This window comes from Parasteatoda tepidariorum, chromosome 6, assembly GCF_982258835.1.
Source record: "Parasteatoda tepidariorum strain Cologne lab strain chromosome 6, Ptep-v5.0, whole genome shotgun sequence".
In the NCBI taxonomy this organism is placed as follows: Eukaryota; Metazoa; Arthropoda; class Arachnida; order Araneae; family Theridiidae; genus Parasteatoda; species Parasteatoda tepidariorum.
In genome coordinates, this window is record NC_141760.1 from 21,703,543 (window position 1) to 21,721,596 (window position 18,054).

At 31.2% G+C, this 18,054-nt stretch overlaps 2 protein-coding genes across 3 annotated transcripts; both read left to right on the forward strand.

Moving 5' to 3' along the window:
* The first annotated feature begins 306 nt into the window (after positions 1-306).
* LOC147807676 (thiol S-methyltransferase TMT1A-like) lies at positions 307-10,091 on the forward strand. Its single transcript, XM_087165524.1, has 3 exons — positions 307-532; positions 2,125-2,670; positions 9,650-10,091. The coding sequence occupies exons 2-3, from the start codon at positions 2,152-2,154 to the stop codon at positions 9,884-9,886; spliced, it is 756 nt and encodes a 251-aa protein (XP_087021650.1). The 5' UTR covers positions 307-532; positions 2,125-2,151; the 3' UTR covers positions 9,887-10,091.
* A 2,228-nt stretch (positions 10,092-12,319) lies between these two features.
* On the forward strand, positions 12,320-18,054 carry LOC107445172 (thiol S-methyltransferase TMT1A). 2 transcript variants are annotated; one of them, XM_087165525.1, is made up of 4 exons: positions 12,320-12,417; positions 15,975-16,510; positions 17,647-17,913; positions 17,969-18,054. In XM_087165525.1, exons 2-3 carry the CDS (start codon positions 15,992-15,994, stop codon positions 17,881-17,883), a joined length of 756 nt encoding a protein of 251 aa, XP_087021651.1. In that variant the 5' UTR covers positions 12,320-12,417; positions 15,975-15,991; the 3' UTR covers positions 17,884-17,913; positions 17,969-18,054. The 2 variants fall into 2 exon arrangements, with proteins under 2 accessions (XP_087021651.1, XP_015915001.2); XM_016059515.4 differs by having other exon boundaries at positions 17,647-18,054.

The following is an 18,054-nucleotide window of genomic DNA, read 5'->3' on the forward strand; positions in this document are numbered from 1 at the left end:
CGTAATTTTAAAAAAAGGAGGTACGAATTCGAGATTTAAATTCAATTGATAAAACGTTGTTAGAAACTGATACTATCCACACTTTGTTCATTTTCTAGATCTATAAATCCTGTAAGAAAGTTGGCAAACCGTTTCCGAATAGTTCGTCTATTTTTCCAGATTTAAATGTTATCAACTTAAGAATAAGTTACCGTGCAATTTTATTTTCTACCGACATCACATCATCTAATCATATTGATTGATTATAAAATAAATATATATATTTTTTCCCTCGGCATTGTGTTGATTATTATTATCATTATTTTGATGAAACAATTTTATTACAGCAGTGAATGTTTACACATCTGGGGATATTGACACAGCGTTGGCGCTTGTTTTGGCGTCAAATATTCTATTTCATCCTTACAACCATGTTCCATATCTCATCTAAATTAATTTGTTCAGAAGTAAAGAAATAAAACATCTTTATCTAATAATACAGCTCTAAAAAAAACTTCAACTAATCTTTTTAATTTTCTCCAAGTATTTTAAGGTAAGTTGAGCTTCAAAACTATCTTTGATTGGATCTTATCTTCAGTTGATTCCTCTAAAATGACAGCGAAATTCGTTTTCATTCATGTGCCTTTATTGCGATTTGAACAAACCTTAATTTAGCGATAAATCTTTTTCTATTGCTTTACAATAAGTATTTTAAATCGCAATAGTTTGTGAATTATATTACGTTTGTTTTATGAATGTTTTCATAATGTATTCAGTATACTGTTAACTAGATATAATGCATTGAATAAAATGCTATAACTTTAAATGCACTTTTTTTTTAAATCTTGTTTTTGAAAATATATATGAAAACTGTTACACTTAAATTCAAATTTTAACCATGTGTCTTCACAACTTGTTTTCCAGAAAAGCAAACTAAAAAGTTTTTCCAACTCTTATTGTTTCTGAATATTGTTTTAAGACTGAGTTTTACATCAATAATCATAATTACTTTTTTTGCTGCCTGTTCGTCGTTTATACATTTTTACTTTTACATCATAAGTAATAATTATTTTGCTTCTGTCTGTTCATCGTTTATAAATTTTAACTAATGATTAGAAAATAAATGCGTTTCCAAGTTTTCTTGTAAATGTTATGTGCATTGATAGATTTTTATTTTTATTATTGTAAATCATTTGAACTTAAAAACTTGCAGTGAAACTCTCTATGTAGCTATTCGTTCATGGACTTTAAAAAATTGAAGTGAACTTAAATATCAATTAAAGTTCACTTATCTTTAAACTTTCTTAAACCTATCTTATTTTTAAACCGCATTTTTTATCTATTGCATGGGTTTTCTTTAAAACAAGAAAATTGAAACTTTAAGATAATCAAACTATGTCGTTCTCTCATTAACACTAGATTGCCTAAGGAAGTCATTTTGACTGCTTTTAATTTCAGTTAGAAAAACAATGATGCATATAATGACAAAATTTCTTAGAATTTTGTGACTTTTTGTACAACAAATATATATATACATATATATTTTATTGTTAATATTTACTAATAACTTGTTACATAACTGTGAATAATAAAAAAAATGTTAAAAATTAATTTTAAACAAATTTATTTACACATTCACAATCTAGTCATTTTGACTGCTTTTAGGTAATATAGGTATATACTAATTTTCCGTCTTTCTAGTGTTAAAAATCAATATTGTTTCTATTCTATCGCTTCAACTGTATTACAAACTAAATCTTACTGAAACAGACAAACAGGTGACACAAAAAAGAGAAAGAAATAGTCACGGCGTGCCATGACATCATGGAAGAGCTGAAGACTTCCGGTAAAAAAATTTTTGTAGGATAAATGGTAAATACACAACTGTTTTCAAATCATGTGTTCTGGGCGTTTCGTAATTTAAAGGCTTTAATTACTGATTTCGATATGAACTGAGCTTTCATCTACTTATTATAGTGTTTCAAAAGATTTCGATAGCTTTTCCGTTTCTTCCTCGCTTAAACATTAATTTGCAATCCCTAAAGAATATGCATTAAAAAAAATTTTTATTGACTGCTGTGATTTTGGAATACTCTGATTATATATATTTATGCACCTCTAGTAACGTTTCTTTCTTATTTTTAGGTCAAATTTTTTTAAAAAAAGAAAGAAATGGAAACAGTTGTGTATTTGATTTTTACCGCCATTTGGTGGATGACATCACTTTCTGCCCTGTTGCCGTTTTTAGTTTTATTAATACTAAGCAAGACGTTTAGGGATAAATGGTTTTCGTTTGTCTTTTCAAAAGTATGCGGACCACTGTTTGGACCAAGATTTGCGTCTAAGCGCAAGCAACTTTTCGAACTTTTAGAAGAGCATTTATCGAAGCGTAAGAAGTCTGCCCCTTTAAAAGTGTTGGAAATCGGAATCGGGGCTGGTGCAAATCTGCAATTTTATCCGAAGAATTCTAATCTCACTGCCTTGGACATGAATCCTTCCTTCATTCAACATTTCAACAAAAACAGAAAGAACTATCCTCAGGTGAATTTGGATGAAATAGTTGTGAACTACGCTGAAGATATGAAAGACGTTCCTAGCGATGCTTTCGATGTTGTTGTTTGTACTCACGTACTCTGTTCTGTGGAAAGCATGGATTCTGTTATGAAAGAAGTAAAAAGAGTTCTTAAGCCTGTAAGTATTAGTAAATCATTATTTTTTCATAAATTAAAACATATGGTATTCTCAAAACGCCGACCTTATGGAATATTTATTGAGTTTTGGTCAAAAGCAATGGTTATTTGGATTTGTATGGTAAACAAGGGTCGCACATGGGATGCCATTATTGGCATTACATATTTCCTAGCTTTTAAAAATTTCTTTGATATCATACATTTGATTTTTAAATAATTTTTAATCCAATTATAATTTAATGAAACCAATTACTTAAATTTAATCTCATGTTATAAAAAGCGAATATAAATACTTTTATTCTTTTCTTAACAATCAATACAATGACTAGCTCACGACTAAATCGAATAACAAATTTTTTTTTTAAAATCTATTTTCCTTAAGCCGCTTTATTTCTCTAACCACAAAAATGTTTCGGTTATATTAAATTCTCATGGTCTTTTTGGTGATTAAGCTGTAGCCAGATTATTTATTTAATATTAATCCCTTGTTTTTTGGCTATATTATCAATCTATAACTCGGCAACTTTGGATCTCTTCTCATGCTCCTAAGTGTCCGTTAGTATCATTCATTCTCTGGTAACTTAAAATTCTTGGCGTTAGGACTGATGGTTTTTGGATGCCCGATAGCCGCTGAGTCCAATCGTTTATAGTTAATAAAAATCACCATACAAAAATGGATCTCTTCGTTTCTATAAAAAAAAAAGATGCTGCTTATTATTTCGTTTTGTTAAAAGAGCCATATACTTTTAACTTTAATACTCGGTGATAAATCATGTTTTTGTTTGATATAACCAATGTAGTAATCACTCTTACGTCACTAAGAAGCAAATGTACAAGAGATTTTCCCTATACTAACAATGTCTCCCCAGCTGTGAGTTGTTAGCTGTTAAAGTTTCTGTTCATTATTTGAAGTTCATCTGGTTGATTTTAATTTAGTTCGTTGTTAATTTTCTATTCTAGTTTAATGATTGTAGTCTAATGAATAATTCAGTTGTATCATGTTCCAATTCTTAATTTAGTTTAAAATCGCTGTACGTTCTAGTTCAATAATTATGAATCATTCTTAATTCAGTTTAATTCCGTTTTGCAGTATAGTCCAATTCATTGTTTACTTTCATTCCGTTGTGCATGGTAATTTAATGATTATAATGCGATACACAATTCAGTTTTATTCCGTTATATATTGTAATCCATTGATGATTTACAATCCAGTTTTTAATTTAGTTTGATACCGCTATTCATTGAAACCCATTGATTATAATACAATTTGTCATTCAATGTTGTTGTTTTGTCCAAGCATTGCAGAGGAATCAAATAGCACTGAAGGCGTCCAAAACAGTTTTGGCAATGTCAAAGACCTTTGGCGAATAGAGCAGTTGATAGTCTGTGGGGTTTAGGTCTATGTTGTAGAGTTTAGCCCATGTAGAAGAACAATTAAAAATTTGACATGGATAAGTTATATTTCAGGACAATGAAGACAAGTATTATAACTTCTTCGGAAATCAGGGGATATTTTAATACCATTAAAGTGTCCTGTACGTAGTCTAGCTAATGTAGTTGAAATTACCCGGTTGCAATTCAGCTCTGGGATAAAATTCTTCATAGGTGGTTGGGAGGTAACTTTACGTCTGGCTATTGCATCAACATCAGTAAGAGTTAGGCTTTTGGCGAGTTTCTGGTTTCTTTGGCTATGTTATGCATCAGCCTGCTTATTCTCGAAGATGTCTACGTGGAGCAACATCCATTGTAAAGTCTACGCGATAACTATTCAGTTTACAAGGGTAATTAGTTCTTAGGTCATCTGAGAGTTGCCCTTCAAGATCACCAGGAGCGCAGATCTAGAGTTCGTGAACAGTAGAATGCTACAGAAACTCTCAATTGCTCAGCTGTGATAGATATCTAAAGCTCTTCTAATGGCTATAAGCTCGCACGTATAGTTTGAGGAAATTTTTCCTGTTGGAATGCAATGTTGATTCATGTTCACCATTTGGATGTATGAAATAGATTCCAGCACCGCCTTTATCAAGGTCCGAGGATTCATTAGTGTAAGCAATTACTTATTTTTTGTCCGAATTTGAAAGATTCTCGATGGTGTGGATGCCTTTCTGCTTCAGCAGTGCAGCTGACTCCTTTTTATCATAAGGTTGTAAAAGGTTTAGATTTATTATTGCTTGTGAAGAAGGACAGATAGGGAGAAGGGTGTTCCTTTATGATATCTGTATCATTGTGCTGAAAATCAATTTCCTTCTTTATTTCATGGTCATAGTGTAGAACTGAGGACCGCTCCCGTCCACCTCTCTCTGCTTTGAAAGTGTTGCTGGAGATGAGACAATCTGCTAGGTTTCGAATTTTGTTTATGAATCTTATGATGGCTAATTTTCTTCCATTGTCTAAGGGGATTAGGCCACACTCAGTTTCTGCTTGAACGTTGTCTGTAGATGAAACAGTTCGAATAATGACTTTGGAAGCTCTGTGTTAGACATTATCTATTCTATCGTTTGCGGGAAAAGAAGCTGGTGCCTAAGTGAGAGCGACGTATTCTAGAATTTGAATAACTATGAAGGCATATGTATAGAGGAGGGTTTTTGGGTTTAAGCCCCAAAATTCGCCACACAGTCTTTTCAAAATATTTAGCCTTTTTAAAGCTTTAGAGATTTATTCAATGATTATATAAATTTGACTATAATCATTGGATTATTACGCCAACTATTTAATGTTTTATAGTTAAACAATAGTCACTATCTATTTCATGATATTTTCATAATTTTCCTTCATAACTTACATGATATTTTCATAATTTTTATTTTAAGAGCGAAATATTAATGTCATAAAAAAATTATTAGTTGAGTGAATTTCCGGCAATCCGTTCAGTAGTGGCACATGTTTAAATATTACATGTTCAAGAACAAAAAACATGAGTTTGCAGGCTATAAAATCGACAATATTCCGAGTACAATTTTCTTCTATTATTAATTACACCATTCTGATATAACCCTAGAATCAGTTGTTAGTAACAGGACTTAATCACGATGACAAGAAAATTTTTTTAAGGATAAGTAAATGTTGAAGTGAAAAATCTACTCTTGTTAGATAAACTGCATAAGATAAAGGGGCAGTGACCTTGACACTATGAATAGAAAATAAAATTATCTACAGATGTTGCATTTGATATTGGAATATTTCGTTCGAAAAGAACTAGATCATAATAAAGCAAAGAGTGCATCAAAGTTATGTATATCAAAGTCAAGTTTATTTAAAATATAGAGACTATAATTTTTTGTTTCTATTATAACAATGTGTAATAATGTGAGATTAATTCAAATCATGATCTAATGTGTGTAATCTGAGATTAATTCAAATGTTTTTCAGTTATTCAATTTAATATTTAAATTATCGTTTAATTTAAATTTATGGTATTTTTATGCTATTCAAGAGACATGGTATTCACGAGGTACATTGTGCAAAAAATGAATGAACCACAGTAAATAACTTTTGATCTAATAATCGGATCACTTTCGCATTCTAGAACTCTATCTTAATGGTTAAAGAGGGTGACCTCAAATATGACAGTCATTAAATGAAATAATAAAAAATATATAATACTTACTAAAAGTTATTTTTTGCATGAAATTTTCTTTGGAGAAACGAATTTTATAATTGTGTGCAGAATTTTTTTTAATTCGTTTAAGTTAGCTACAAGATATGGGAAAATACGAAAAAAAAAGAAAAGAAGAAAAAAAACTAACATTAAGGGGTCGAAGTTTTAGACCGCTCTCCTGACCGAACCTTGGCGAGGTATTCTTTGGCCAAGACCGAACTATTGGAACCATATTTCCCAGATAGCTGCTATCCTCTATAATTTTGGGGTCAGAAGTCCGATTCCGTCTAAGAAAAGATATGTTTATTCAGAGAAAGTATGTTTTTGTGTTTGATTTCGTAACTTAAAATATCATCTGTACTAATTAATTAGCGTATCAGATGTCACCTTCTCGAAATATTAAGTCCTATTCAATTGCCTCAGGATTCGATTATTAGATCAAAAGTCATTCAGTGTGATCTATTTTTTTTCTTCTTTTTTTTGCGCATTTAACACGTATTTACATATTTTTATATTATTACGTAATTGCTTTCCGCTCATTACGAAAATCATCTCTCAGAGACATTTATTGGTAAAGTTCTCTTTCACATGCAAAGTAACACTATTTAAATATGCCCAGTCGTTAGGGCACTTAGCACTACATGTGGTATCATTAGTACAAATTCGCACTGATGATACCATTGGTGCAACTCTTCGCTAAATAGCTTTTCAAATGTACAAATTGGCAGGTTTTGTTCAAAAAGGGAAAGCGATAGTCGATAAGCTCCGATTCTTAAAATAAACTTTCAGGTATAAATTTGCATAATTTTTAAAATAGAAGCATAATTTTTAGAACAGTAAAAAATGGCCCGAAATTTTAAGGATTAATTGCTAGTTTAAAAGAAGAAATGCTAGTTACAAAAACAAAAGAAGTAGCAAAGATTGCTAGTAACCTTTATGGTCTATATTTTCAATCATTTTTTCACGTGATTTTTCGAATAACGATATTTTTAATACGTTGTTATTACGACACGCGAATTTCAAATTCGAGTGATAATATTTTAGCGTGCTAAATCTACTTCATTTTTCGACAGTTTTTTGAAAGTTGTTCTTAGATTTTTCGGCTGAATGTGAGGAATCACTTTTTAACGCGTCTTATTAACGATTAGTTAATTCACATCATCTTCCGACCATGTTCTCGGTAGTTATTATTCGTTTTAGTGGTCTTTTTCACATGATTTTTCAAATAATGATTTTTTTTCACTAGATTTTATTACAACGGGAAATGCAAAACTGATTAATCACTTTTTGACGCACTCAATTCGAGACTATGCGCTTGAAAATCAACGTCATTTCTCGTTGTTTTAATAGTTCTCTTGGCAGTTGTTACTAGTTGTCTTACTTCGAGTCTGGCAATTTCCACATAGTTTTTCGATCTCCGATATTTTAAATATAATGTTATTACTACCGACGCCTTCAGAATCACTCATTTGAGTACTAAAACTTTCATAGGAGTATACACCGAAGAGCCATTACATTATGACCACCCTGCCAATAACAAGTAGGACCACCTTTAGCCCTCAAAACTGCTAGCACCCGCCGTGGCATTGATTCCACAAGATGCTGATAGGTAGTCTGAGGTATTTGGTACCAAGCGCTCACCAACTGGTCCTGCAATTCCCTCACATTGCGAGGGGGTAGCGTGGCAGCATGACCAAGTAGGACCACAAATGCTCTATTGGATTAAGGTCAGGTGAATTTGGGGGCCAAGACATGACTTGAAAGTGACTGGAATGTTCCTCGAACCAATCCATGACGCTTCGACCCTTATGACATGGTGCATTATCCTGTTGGTAAACACCATCCCTCGCAGGAAAAACTGTTGCCATGAATGGGTGAACCTGGTCTGCAACTATGTTCAAGTAGCTTACAGACGTCAGGGATTGTTCTATGAGGATTATGGGTCCTAATGTGCCCCATGAAAACAATGTTCCTGGGCGAGAAACCATGAAAACATGGGCGAGCCCATTGTTATAGATGGAGGGTGGTCATAACGCAATGGCTCTTCGGTGTAAATATTCAATATTTACCATTCAGTGATCGTTTGATTGCAATAAAGTCACACAAATATGGTTATGTTGAATTCTTTCATCACTAAATGTATTGCGATACCGCTTCAAAAAATGCTTAAATGAACCCTGATTTTGCTAGTATGCTTGTTCTTTTGCTAGTATACTAGATTCTGCTGGTGTACTAGATTTTGCTAGTATACCTCTTTCATAAACAGATATTCTTATCTATTCACGCATCATACGTTTCCATTTCTTTGGGAATAGATAATTCTGGCGATTTCTTTTCAAACATGGTATTTTTTTCTGATTGGTTTTACATCGAGAGATTGCATAGAATATGTTGATATATGATTCTTTTTGTGTACGTCTTCTACTTAACTTAGATTTTATTATTTGTTTAAATTTTTAATTCTAACCGTGATATATTTTTGTTTTGTGTACCTGGCAACTTCGATACATAATTAGATTGTGTATGTACTATATGGCTTCGTGCCTGCTTTTGTGTTAATTAAAAATATATAGTGAAAGAATATAGAAAGATAGGAGAAGTATTAATACTTGACGAGAATTAATACTTGACGGGTTTAGCTTACTCGAAATAGAATGGAAAGTAAAGTTGCTAACTTAAATAGTGCCACGTTTCAACACCCAATCAGGATCGAGATACACACGCTACGTCACTTGCAGGTATTCCATTGTCCTTCAACACTGGCTAAACTCTACAACATAGAACCAAACATCACAATCTATCACTTGCTCTATTCGCCAAGGGTCTTTGACATTGCCAGGACTGTTTTGAACGCCTTCCGGGCTATTTGATTCCTCTGTACTACTTGAACAAGACAGCAACAACAACAAAGATTAATTAAATTCAGTATCATCAAGTTACTTTCTCTTGTACTTGTATGACGTGAAGCATCTAGCAAGAAAACGTATAGCATTGGGCATCTATAATCTCCAAAATTAAGCATCATTGATGTCAATTATAGTAAGACGATTTTTTACGCTCTCTTAAGCAATTTAGTAACATCTCACCATTAATTTTGCTTTTTAGTGCTCACCTTTATTTTTCCACTTTTCTTTGGCGACGTTACGTTTACTATTTCAAATCATTTTTGCTTCTCAGACACGTCTGGAAAGTCTTGAATATAGGCGCTTGTTTTTCAGCTCTTAAAACATGTCGAGTGTTACTTCCAAATTGCATATTTTTGAAGCGATGAGAGTTATCAGTATTATCATTCTTTATCAATCTTTCTGTCTGTTATTAATAAGATACTGTTAAACATAAACATTATTTTTACTGTCATACTTATTATAATTTTTTTTAACAGAGAGGCAAGTTTATTTTCATGGAGCATGTTCGTTTTCCGAAAACCAAAGCAAGTTATCTAGTTCAACTGTTTGCTGCACCACTATGGAAAATATATTTTAACGGATGCTGCTTGGATCGAAACACTGCCGATTTCATAAACAAAGCTGGATTTACAGACGTGCATTGTGAAGTTACATACTCGCCTACTTTGCCACTGTTTTTCCGACCGCACATTTCTGGAATCGCCACAAAATAAAAATAAGGTATTAGTTTATTAAGTGAGCTGCAGAAATTTTGAAAATGATGCAACTAATTTGCTGCTTCGGTATGCAAGGTTTCAATTTACCGAAGAAACTCGTTAGAAACTGAACAAAGTAAAATTGTATATTCTTGTGTTAATTTTTTTTTTCATTTTGTAAATATGTGCAAACTTTTCGTAATAAATTTTATTAAAATGTTGAGTATTTTTACTAAGAACACCTTATTATAAGTAGTGGGTCTTCAGTAACGATCTCCCTTAAAATATTTTCTTTAGAATCGCTTAAAAACTGAGAATCAAAAAATTAAGCCTCATTAGTGGTCATGAATAAAAATTTAAGCACGAAAAAACAAAAACATTTTCGAATTCTTCCCAATCATTACTGAGGACAATAACGATACAAGGGTTGAAAACAATATAGAAATAGCTTATGTATTTGTGAGAACGGGAATTCGAATACAGCCGGCCGAAAACCTCCCGTGTAGCACCTAATTGGTGACTGGAACACTTTACATCTGTCGGGTCCCAATGTCCTCCATGTTTCAATAACAAATTATACCTCTGGGGGTACTATATTGAAGATTGATCGTTCTCTGCTGATTCAGGTCAAAATTACGATACGTGGATGAATGAATGCATGCACGAATGGGTCCACCATTTGAATGGGTGTGACGTATGGGTGCGGCAGAAGTCGAATTCTTGGCAATAGAGGGCGCCACTGGAAAACAAGAACAATTATTAATTAATTGCCTACGACGCCAACAACAACAGTTTATGTGAGGAAGGCGGTTCCAGTCAAAACACGTTCGCATTATAGTCACTCTAAACAATAGGACAATTCCACGAAATTTTTTTCATCAATATGAACAAAATTATTTTTATGTATTTACATTTGGTACTATGCAGACTAAAATTAATAATATTCCCGTTAAAAATAGATGTTGAACGAAATCTTCACAATGTCAAAATCAACGGTATGATAATTATAATGCTGTCTGCATTGTGGATCGGTCATCTTTACTTCTCCGACAAGTTACCACTTTGCTGATACGATCATTTCACCGACAGCTCATTTCACCGACACGATCATATTAATGAACGGTCATTTCTCGACATCATAGTGTCGCGATGCGAACATTTCGCGACAAGATTGTTTTGTTGACATCTCATTTTAACGACACAATCATATAGCCGACATGATCAATTCAATTTTAAAATTTATATTTTCAACTAAACTTTCTTTTTTAATTGTTCAAGTCTTTTACTCAGAGAACGTTTAGAATTAAGCTCAGGGAAATAATTAAGTTAATAATTTACTTTTAACTAAGTTTTTTTATTTTTTTTATCGTGAACTAAAATTTGTTATTTGGGGAAAATAAATGCATTTGTTCCAATTGTTAATAATATAAATGCATTTAAAATATAAGTCATCTTTAGCAGATAAAACAGTCTCGTACAAAACAGTTTTCGTCATAGTACAAAATAAAGGGGTAATTAATCTTTTAATAAAATTTTTTAATTTTTTTTAAACATTTTAAAGAACATTAACATTTTGAAAAACATCGAAAACAATGAATATTTAGCTGTACAGCATAAATTAATATAATGCGGCGCACTCTTACAACGTGTCGTACCGTCAGCCCTGGTAAAAGTTTATATATTATTACGCATTTAAATTTAAGTAATTAATACAAATTCTGTACAGTATGCAATAAAAAACGAACACTCAGAATATCTTTTGATCTAATGATAGGATTTTCAAGTACTAGATCTCAATAGTTCGAAGGCCTAATCTTGAATATAATGGCTCTACATTAATGTGTACAATATTTTAAGTTACAAAATATTATATAAAATCTTACTTTCCAATAATAAAAACATTTTTTCGACGTATTTTATTCTCAAAATAAGGGTGAAGGAACCGAAATCTGGAAAATATGGTAGCAATAATTTAGACTGAAGAGCAAATCGATAGCTTTTGCACACAATTATAAAATTCTTTTATCTAAAAAAAAAAAGTATTCCATTTAAAAAAATTTATTTAATAATGGTAGATAGTATTTTCTAGTGCATGGTTAACAAATTTTTACGCCTATTTAATCTATGCAATTTTAAATGAGAAAACATGAAATTTAAACAAAATTAGCCAATAAAAATTTGAAAATACGACTTCCTAAACAAATAAATTTAAAAGTGTTATATTTTAACAAACACAAAGATTTGGAGAAGTTGCAAAAAAGAGAGTTAGTAGAACTTAAAAGTTAATTTACTAAAATATCTATTTAGCATTTAGCCATTCAAATATATCTGTGCAACAAATGATTTATTGTAATAATTGAAATATTCGTTTTATTACTTCTTTTCAAATGTATCTCATTTAATAAAATAAACTTATGAAGTAAACTCTGTTATAAAAAAATCTTTTACTTATCAGTTTCTTATCATATGGAGTATATGTTTGGAAAAGAAAGAAAAAAAAACGATTGTGATCAGCAAGAGTCATTGTGTACTTTTTACGAAGGATTTTTGTAAGTAAAAGTCAATATTTTTCCTTCTATATTTTAAATAGTGCTATTATTTTTGATTCAGAAATTTAACACAATCAAACAATAATCGCCTTGTTTTTTCCCCCTTCAATAGTTTTAAATGTATTTTAAGCTTTAAACGCAAATAGTGATGTAACAAATATTGGGTAATTAATCGGTATTCAGCCCTTTCGCCGAATATTCAGTTGGTCGAATGTTTGGCTAAATATTCGGCAAAGTATTTTTTATTTTAAAAAAGTATTTTTTTTTTTTTTTTTTGGAATTTGTCCGGATTTAAAAATGAATAATCTATTTTTTTAAGGAATAATTTTATTTTTACCTTACAATATTATAAATAGTTTTCACGCATGTCAAGTTCTAAAACTTGCACATGTCTTGCAAATTCCTAGTTTGGAAGAGATTAAAAGCGAAATTTGAAACTATTTATTGAACCGCGAGTTAAGTACTTCTGATTTTTTAAAAAATTATATGCAGGCAAGTCGATTTTGCTGTTTTTCAACACTTTTTGTTTCAAGAATTGACTTTTTTGTTTGTTTCTTTTCTGCTGTTTTTCTGTTTTTATTATATTATCTTAACGGAATGTTTTTGATAGACTTTATTCTTTTATTGTCACTTTTTTTCAAGTACAGTGAGACAGATAACATAGAAAACTGATTTTCAACGTCAAATTATATTTTAAGAACTAATAGCAATTTTCTTTTGTTTCTCTTTTTTAATAGCGTTTTTATAATGACACAGCATTTTTTAAGAGCGTTCCATTAACATCGTTATTCCTTTATTGTCACTTTTTCTAAATATATGGTAAATTAAATTGAAATTTTTAGCATAAAATTTTTTGTTTAAAAATTGAAAACGGCGTTTTTTGGTTCCTATCTAGGTTTTTGTTCTTGTTTTCAAAAAACTTTTGTTTTAATCGACAGTTTTAATATGATTCGGCAATTACGAGGGTCCCTATTTAACTTTATTATTTTTCTTTCTTCACCTTTTCTTGAAAATGTACCAATTGGTAAACTGAGATGCTCAGTTTGAAAATTTTCTTTCAAGAATTAAGATCCATTTTTATATTTTCTGTTTCGCTTTGGTATATAATCTTTTGTTTTTATGTTAGTGCGGTATTTTGATAGGCTATATTTCTTTTAACGTTATAATGATAATTTTTTTTTACCGGAAAATATTATTTTCGACATTAAAGTTTTGTTTTAAGAATAAGTAGGATTTTTTTTTCTTTCAATTTCGTATTTTCAACTTCGAATATTCGGTACTCGGCCAAATCACTATTTGTTACATCTCTAAATGCAAACGAGATATTAATATGGAGTTCTAAAAAACTTTTTTAAATTTACTTTTGCATCATTTTGGAGCCGTGGTGGGTCAGGGAATAGAGCACTCGCCACCCAATAGAGGTGAACCAAGTTCGAATCTCAGAGATGGCTGCTCGATACAAATTCCGCATACGACTCGCACCACCACAATGTTGACGTAAAATACCCTCAGTGGTAGACGTATCATAGGTTAGAGTCCCCTTGACGTCAGGCTAACCGTGGGAGGTTTTCGTGGTTTCCCTCTCTATTTAACGCAAATGCTGGTTAGTCCCACCAAAAAGTCCTCCATGATTTTAAAATTTGACTAATTTTAAGAAATGTCGCTGAACTATAGATGGAGTGGATCGTATGCTGAAAATGTCAATCGATTTTTTATTTATGAGCTAATTTTATTAATTTTAATGTCATAAGAAAAAAAAGGTCAATATTATACAATACTATGCAATACTTTTTTCTTTTTCAGGAAAGTAACAACTTTCACAAAATTTATTTTTTGTCATAATTTTTTGTCCTTTTTTTTGTAAATTTCAAGAATTTTTTACTGGAAAGTAACAACTTTCACAACCTTCATTTTTTTGTCGTAATGTTAAATACTATACTTTTCAATATAACAAAAATCAGGAAGGTGTTTTTTTTTGTTCTTTCGTCCTTAAAAGAGTAAAAAGTGATTTTAAGTCAAAATGCCTCCAAGATTTTTTATAGCACAAAAGCAAAGTTTCTCGATCTCAAATCTTTTTTTCTCGTAATTTTGAATGTCACATTTTTTTTAATATAAAAAGGAATCAAGATGTTTTTCTTTTCACGTGTTGAAAAGTATGATATTTATAGAATTTTAATAGCGTAATCATATAGTGTCGACTTTTTATTTATACTGACATCAAAATAAAGAAAATGGATTCAAAAATAATAAAAAAAGATCTAAACATATTTTACATACTAACTACCATTTGCAGCTACGCTATTTTCATAAATTGAGACCAATTTTGAATGACCTCCTAATCGTAGTTCAGGAAAATTTTCAAAAAAATTATTTTAGTCGTTTTTTATCAAGATCTTCTCTTCAAACATTTTTACTAAAAATCTGAGATCTGGTGGTAACAGTCATTGCTCTCTTTCACTAAGAACGAGCAATTATATAAGTTTTAATTACTTCAGAAATGTGTATTAAAGGACAAAACACGAGGATTTCATAATCAAAATATGTATTTGCACTATACTTTCGAAAATGTAATCTAACTACTTAAATTTTTATTACAATGGTAGAAGAGAGAAGGGTTCAGCACGAGTTGCCATAAACAAAAAAAATTGATTCTTCAGTAGTTCGAGCATAATGACATTTTTCGTATTTCCCCCACTGCGCAGCTTAGTAGCCCGAATGTAGTGATATCTTTCTTATTTTTCATCCACTGCTCAGTTTAAGTTCGTTACGTCTCTTCTCTAATGTCCTAGAAATCAACAAAAATGAAAGCGAAAAGCATAATGTTAGATGGCAGCACAACCCCTACTCCAGACCTTGGTGAGGGAGTCTGTTAATGGTATGTGTTCAAGGAACCCCATTTTCCCGTTTAAGAAATTCAGATGATTCCCATTTCATTTTAATGAATGATAGCACGCAGCCACATAGATCTGTGGGCTGATTTTCAAATTTCTATTCGAATGTATGTACATTTCTATGTTAGCTCTTGAGCATTTTAGAGTGTATATTTCTCCCAAATTTCTTGTCTGCATGTCCTTTTATTTACAAATTACACACAGAAAACTAGTTTGCTTTTCGAGTCCAATGTATATCACCCATCTATGACTATGCTGAATTACTTGAATGAGTTTTGTTAAAAACTAAATAAAAGTAAAATCTATAATTAAAATTTTACTTTCAAGATTTGACAATCCGTCAAAACTGGAGCTTGATTTTTGCAATGGGGATATCTTCTATATTTTTTGCTTCCCTAGGTGATATCAAATTTAGAACTTTTTTACATTGATTTCATGATTACATTGTTTTCTCAATTTTACAATGATATTCGTTTTTAGTCCTAGCAGCAAGATAGGAAAGACTATTGTATTTAGATTAGTACAGAAAAAATTTTCCAGCGTTAAAATGCGAATATCATTTAGACATATAATAATTGTAAATTCTTTTATTTAAATATCATATATTGCAGTATTAAGATTTTTTCCGATTACCAATGCTTAAAATGCATTCTTTTTCCTTTTTAGAAGAATCTTTTCAAATTATGGAAGTTATTGTATGCATAGCCATAATAAGCCTGTGGTGGATTTTATCGCTTACAATTTTTTTGCCGTTTGTCATTTTACTTATCTTAAGCAAAACTCTGAGAGATAAGTGGTTTACATTTATTTTTACAAAATGTGAAAATCCAATGAATTCGCCTGAGTTTTCTCGAATGCGAAAGAAGCTCTTCAAACTTTTGGAAGAAAGCTTACCGAATCAACGAAAAGTTGTCCCCCTTAAAGTGTTGGAAATAGGAATCGGAGAGGGAGCGAATCTACAATTTTATCCAGAAAATTCTACCCTCACTGCCTTAGACATGAATCCTTACTTCATTCAACATTTCAACAAAAACAGAAAGAACTATCCTCAGGTGAATTTGGATGGAGTTGTTGTGAACTACGCTGAAGATATGAAGGAAGTTCCCAGCGATGCTTTTGATATTGTTGTTTGTACTCACGTACTCTGTTCTGTGAAAAGTATTCATTCTGTTATGAAAGAAGTGAAAAGGGTTCTGAAGCCTGTAAGCATTTCATATTATATCATTTTTTGTTAGTGAACTGAAACATAAGATATTGATCCTATAGTGCAAAGTATCCCAAAAAAACCATTCAAATAGCAACTGTAAACAAAAACACAGGGTTTTAATTAAATATTGTGATTTTTTTTATTGATTCTTAAATTAAGTATAGGGTTATGTATTGTTCAGCTTACTGATTAGTTAGCGAATCAAAACTCTTTTCTGGAAATTTTCAACAACCATTTTGCATAAATGAAGCTGGATTTCTTAGATGCGGTACTCAGTTCAAAGCATGGTTGGTAGTCAAAGCATGGTTGGTAGTCAGCGCATTGACATAATCATTAGACTTTAAAAAAATAAAGAAAGAAATAATATTAATAGTTGATAAATGAATTGAAATGAATTTAATCAAAGTCTATTGGTGTTAAAATTACATAATCAAAGTTTTCAACTTTCGTAATCAAAACATGGCTAGGTGATAACGCAACAATGTCCCCAAAAACGTATTGTTCTCCTGTTCAGCGTTCGAACGATCAGCTGAATGTCTGTCCTTGTTCACTGGCTAAATTTTATAGCAGAAAGGGCGCAAAATTAAAATCTTCCGTGAGTTTAGGCACACTATTTTATATTCTTAGAACTTTTTTTTAATAACTGGTATTAGTTTGTGTTTGTAAAACCTGAAACTATTGAAATTAATTTAATCAAAGTCTATTGGTGTTAAAATTACGTAATCAAGGTTTCCAATTTTCGTAAACGAAACATGACTAGGTGATGACACAACAATGCCCCAAAAAACGTATTGTTCTCTTGTTCAGCATTCGAACGATCAGCCGACTGTCAGTCCTTGTTCACTGGCTAAATTTTATAGCAGAAATGGCGCAAAATTAAAATCTTCCGTGAGTTTAGGGACACTTTTTTATATTCTTAGAACTTTTTTCTAATAAGTGGTATTAGTTTGTATTTGTAAAACCTGAAACTATTCGTTTGCTCTTGCTGCTTGATTGAGTGATTGAGTATTTTTTAATTCATTTTACTAACAGCACAAAATAATTATATGGGCAAAATATTTATTCATATTCATTTGTTATTGTCAAACATAAATAATTCAACTTTATGTAATATTACTGAAATTTTTTTAGACTGGAAAGTTTCTCTTCATAGAACACATTGTTTTTCCAAAAAGCAAAGTAGAGCGCCTTGTTCAACAGTTTGCCACGCCGTTATGGGCTATCTATTTTAATGGATGCTACCTCAATCGAGACATTCCACAAACCGTAAAGAAAGCTGGATTCAGTGGCGTTCACTGCGATGTCAGTTATCTACCATTTTTACCCTTGTTTGTAAGACTTCAATGCTTTGGAATTGCTACAAAATAAAGTTTACTTTCCAGTAACTTTCCGTCTCATGTCATAAATAATAAACCAAAGTTACTAGAAATGGAAATAAATTATAATGAATCAGTCAAATTTTGATGTTTATATGGCCGGTAACTAATTACGTCGGTAATAAAAAGTAATTTTTCGAGTAATAAAAATGGTTTTAATTTT

Bases quoted from the DNA above. Each gene is read 5' to 3' on its own strand.
- LOC147807676 (XM_087165524.1), top strand. From the start codon at position 2,152: ATGGAAACAGTTGTGTATTTGATTTTTACCGCCATTTGGTGGATGACA. The intron at 2,671-9,649 runs GTAAGTATTAGT...TTTTTTTAACAG, and splicing joins TAAAAAGAGTTCTTAAGCCT to AGAGGCAAGTTTATTTTCAT.
- LOC107445172 (XM_016059515.4), top strand. From the start codon at position 15,992: ATGGAAGTTATTGTATGCATAGCCATAATAAGCCTGTGGTGGATTTTA. The intron at 16,511-17,646 runs GTAAGCATTTCA...AAATTTTTTTAG, and splicing joins TGAAAAGGGTTCTGAAGCCT to ACTGGAAAGTTTCTCTTCAT.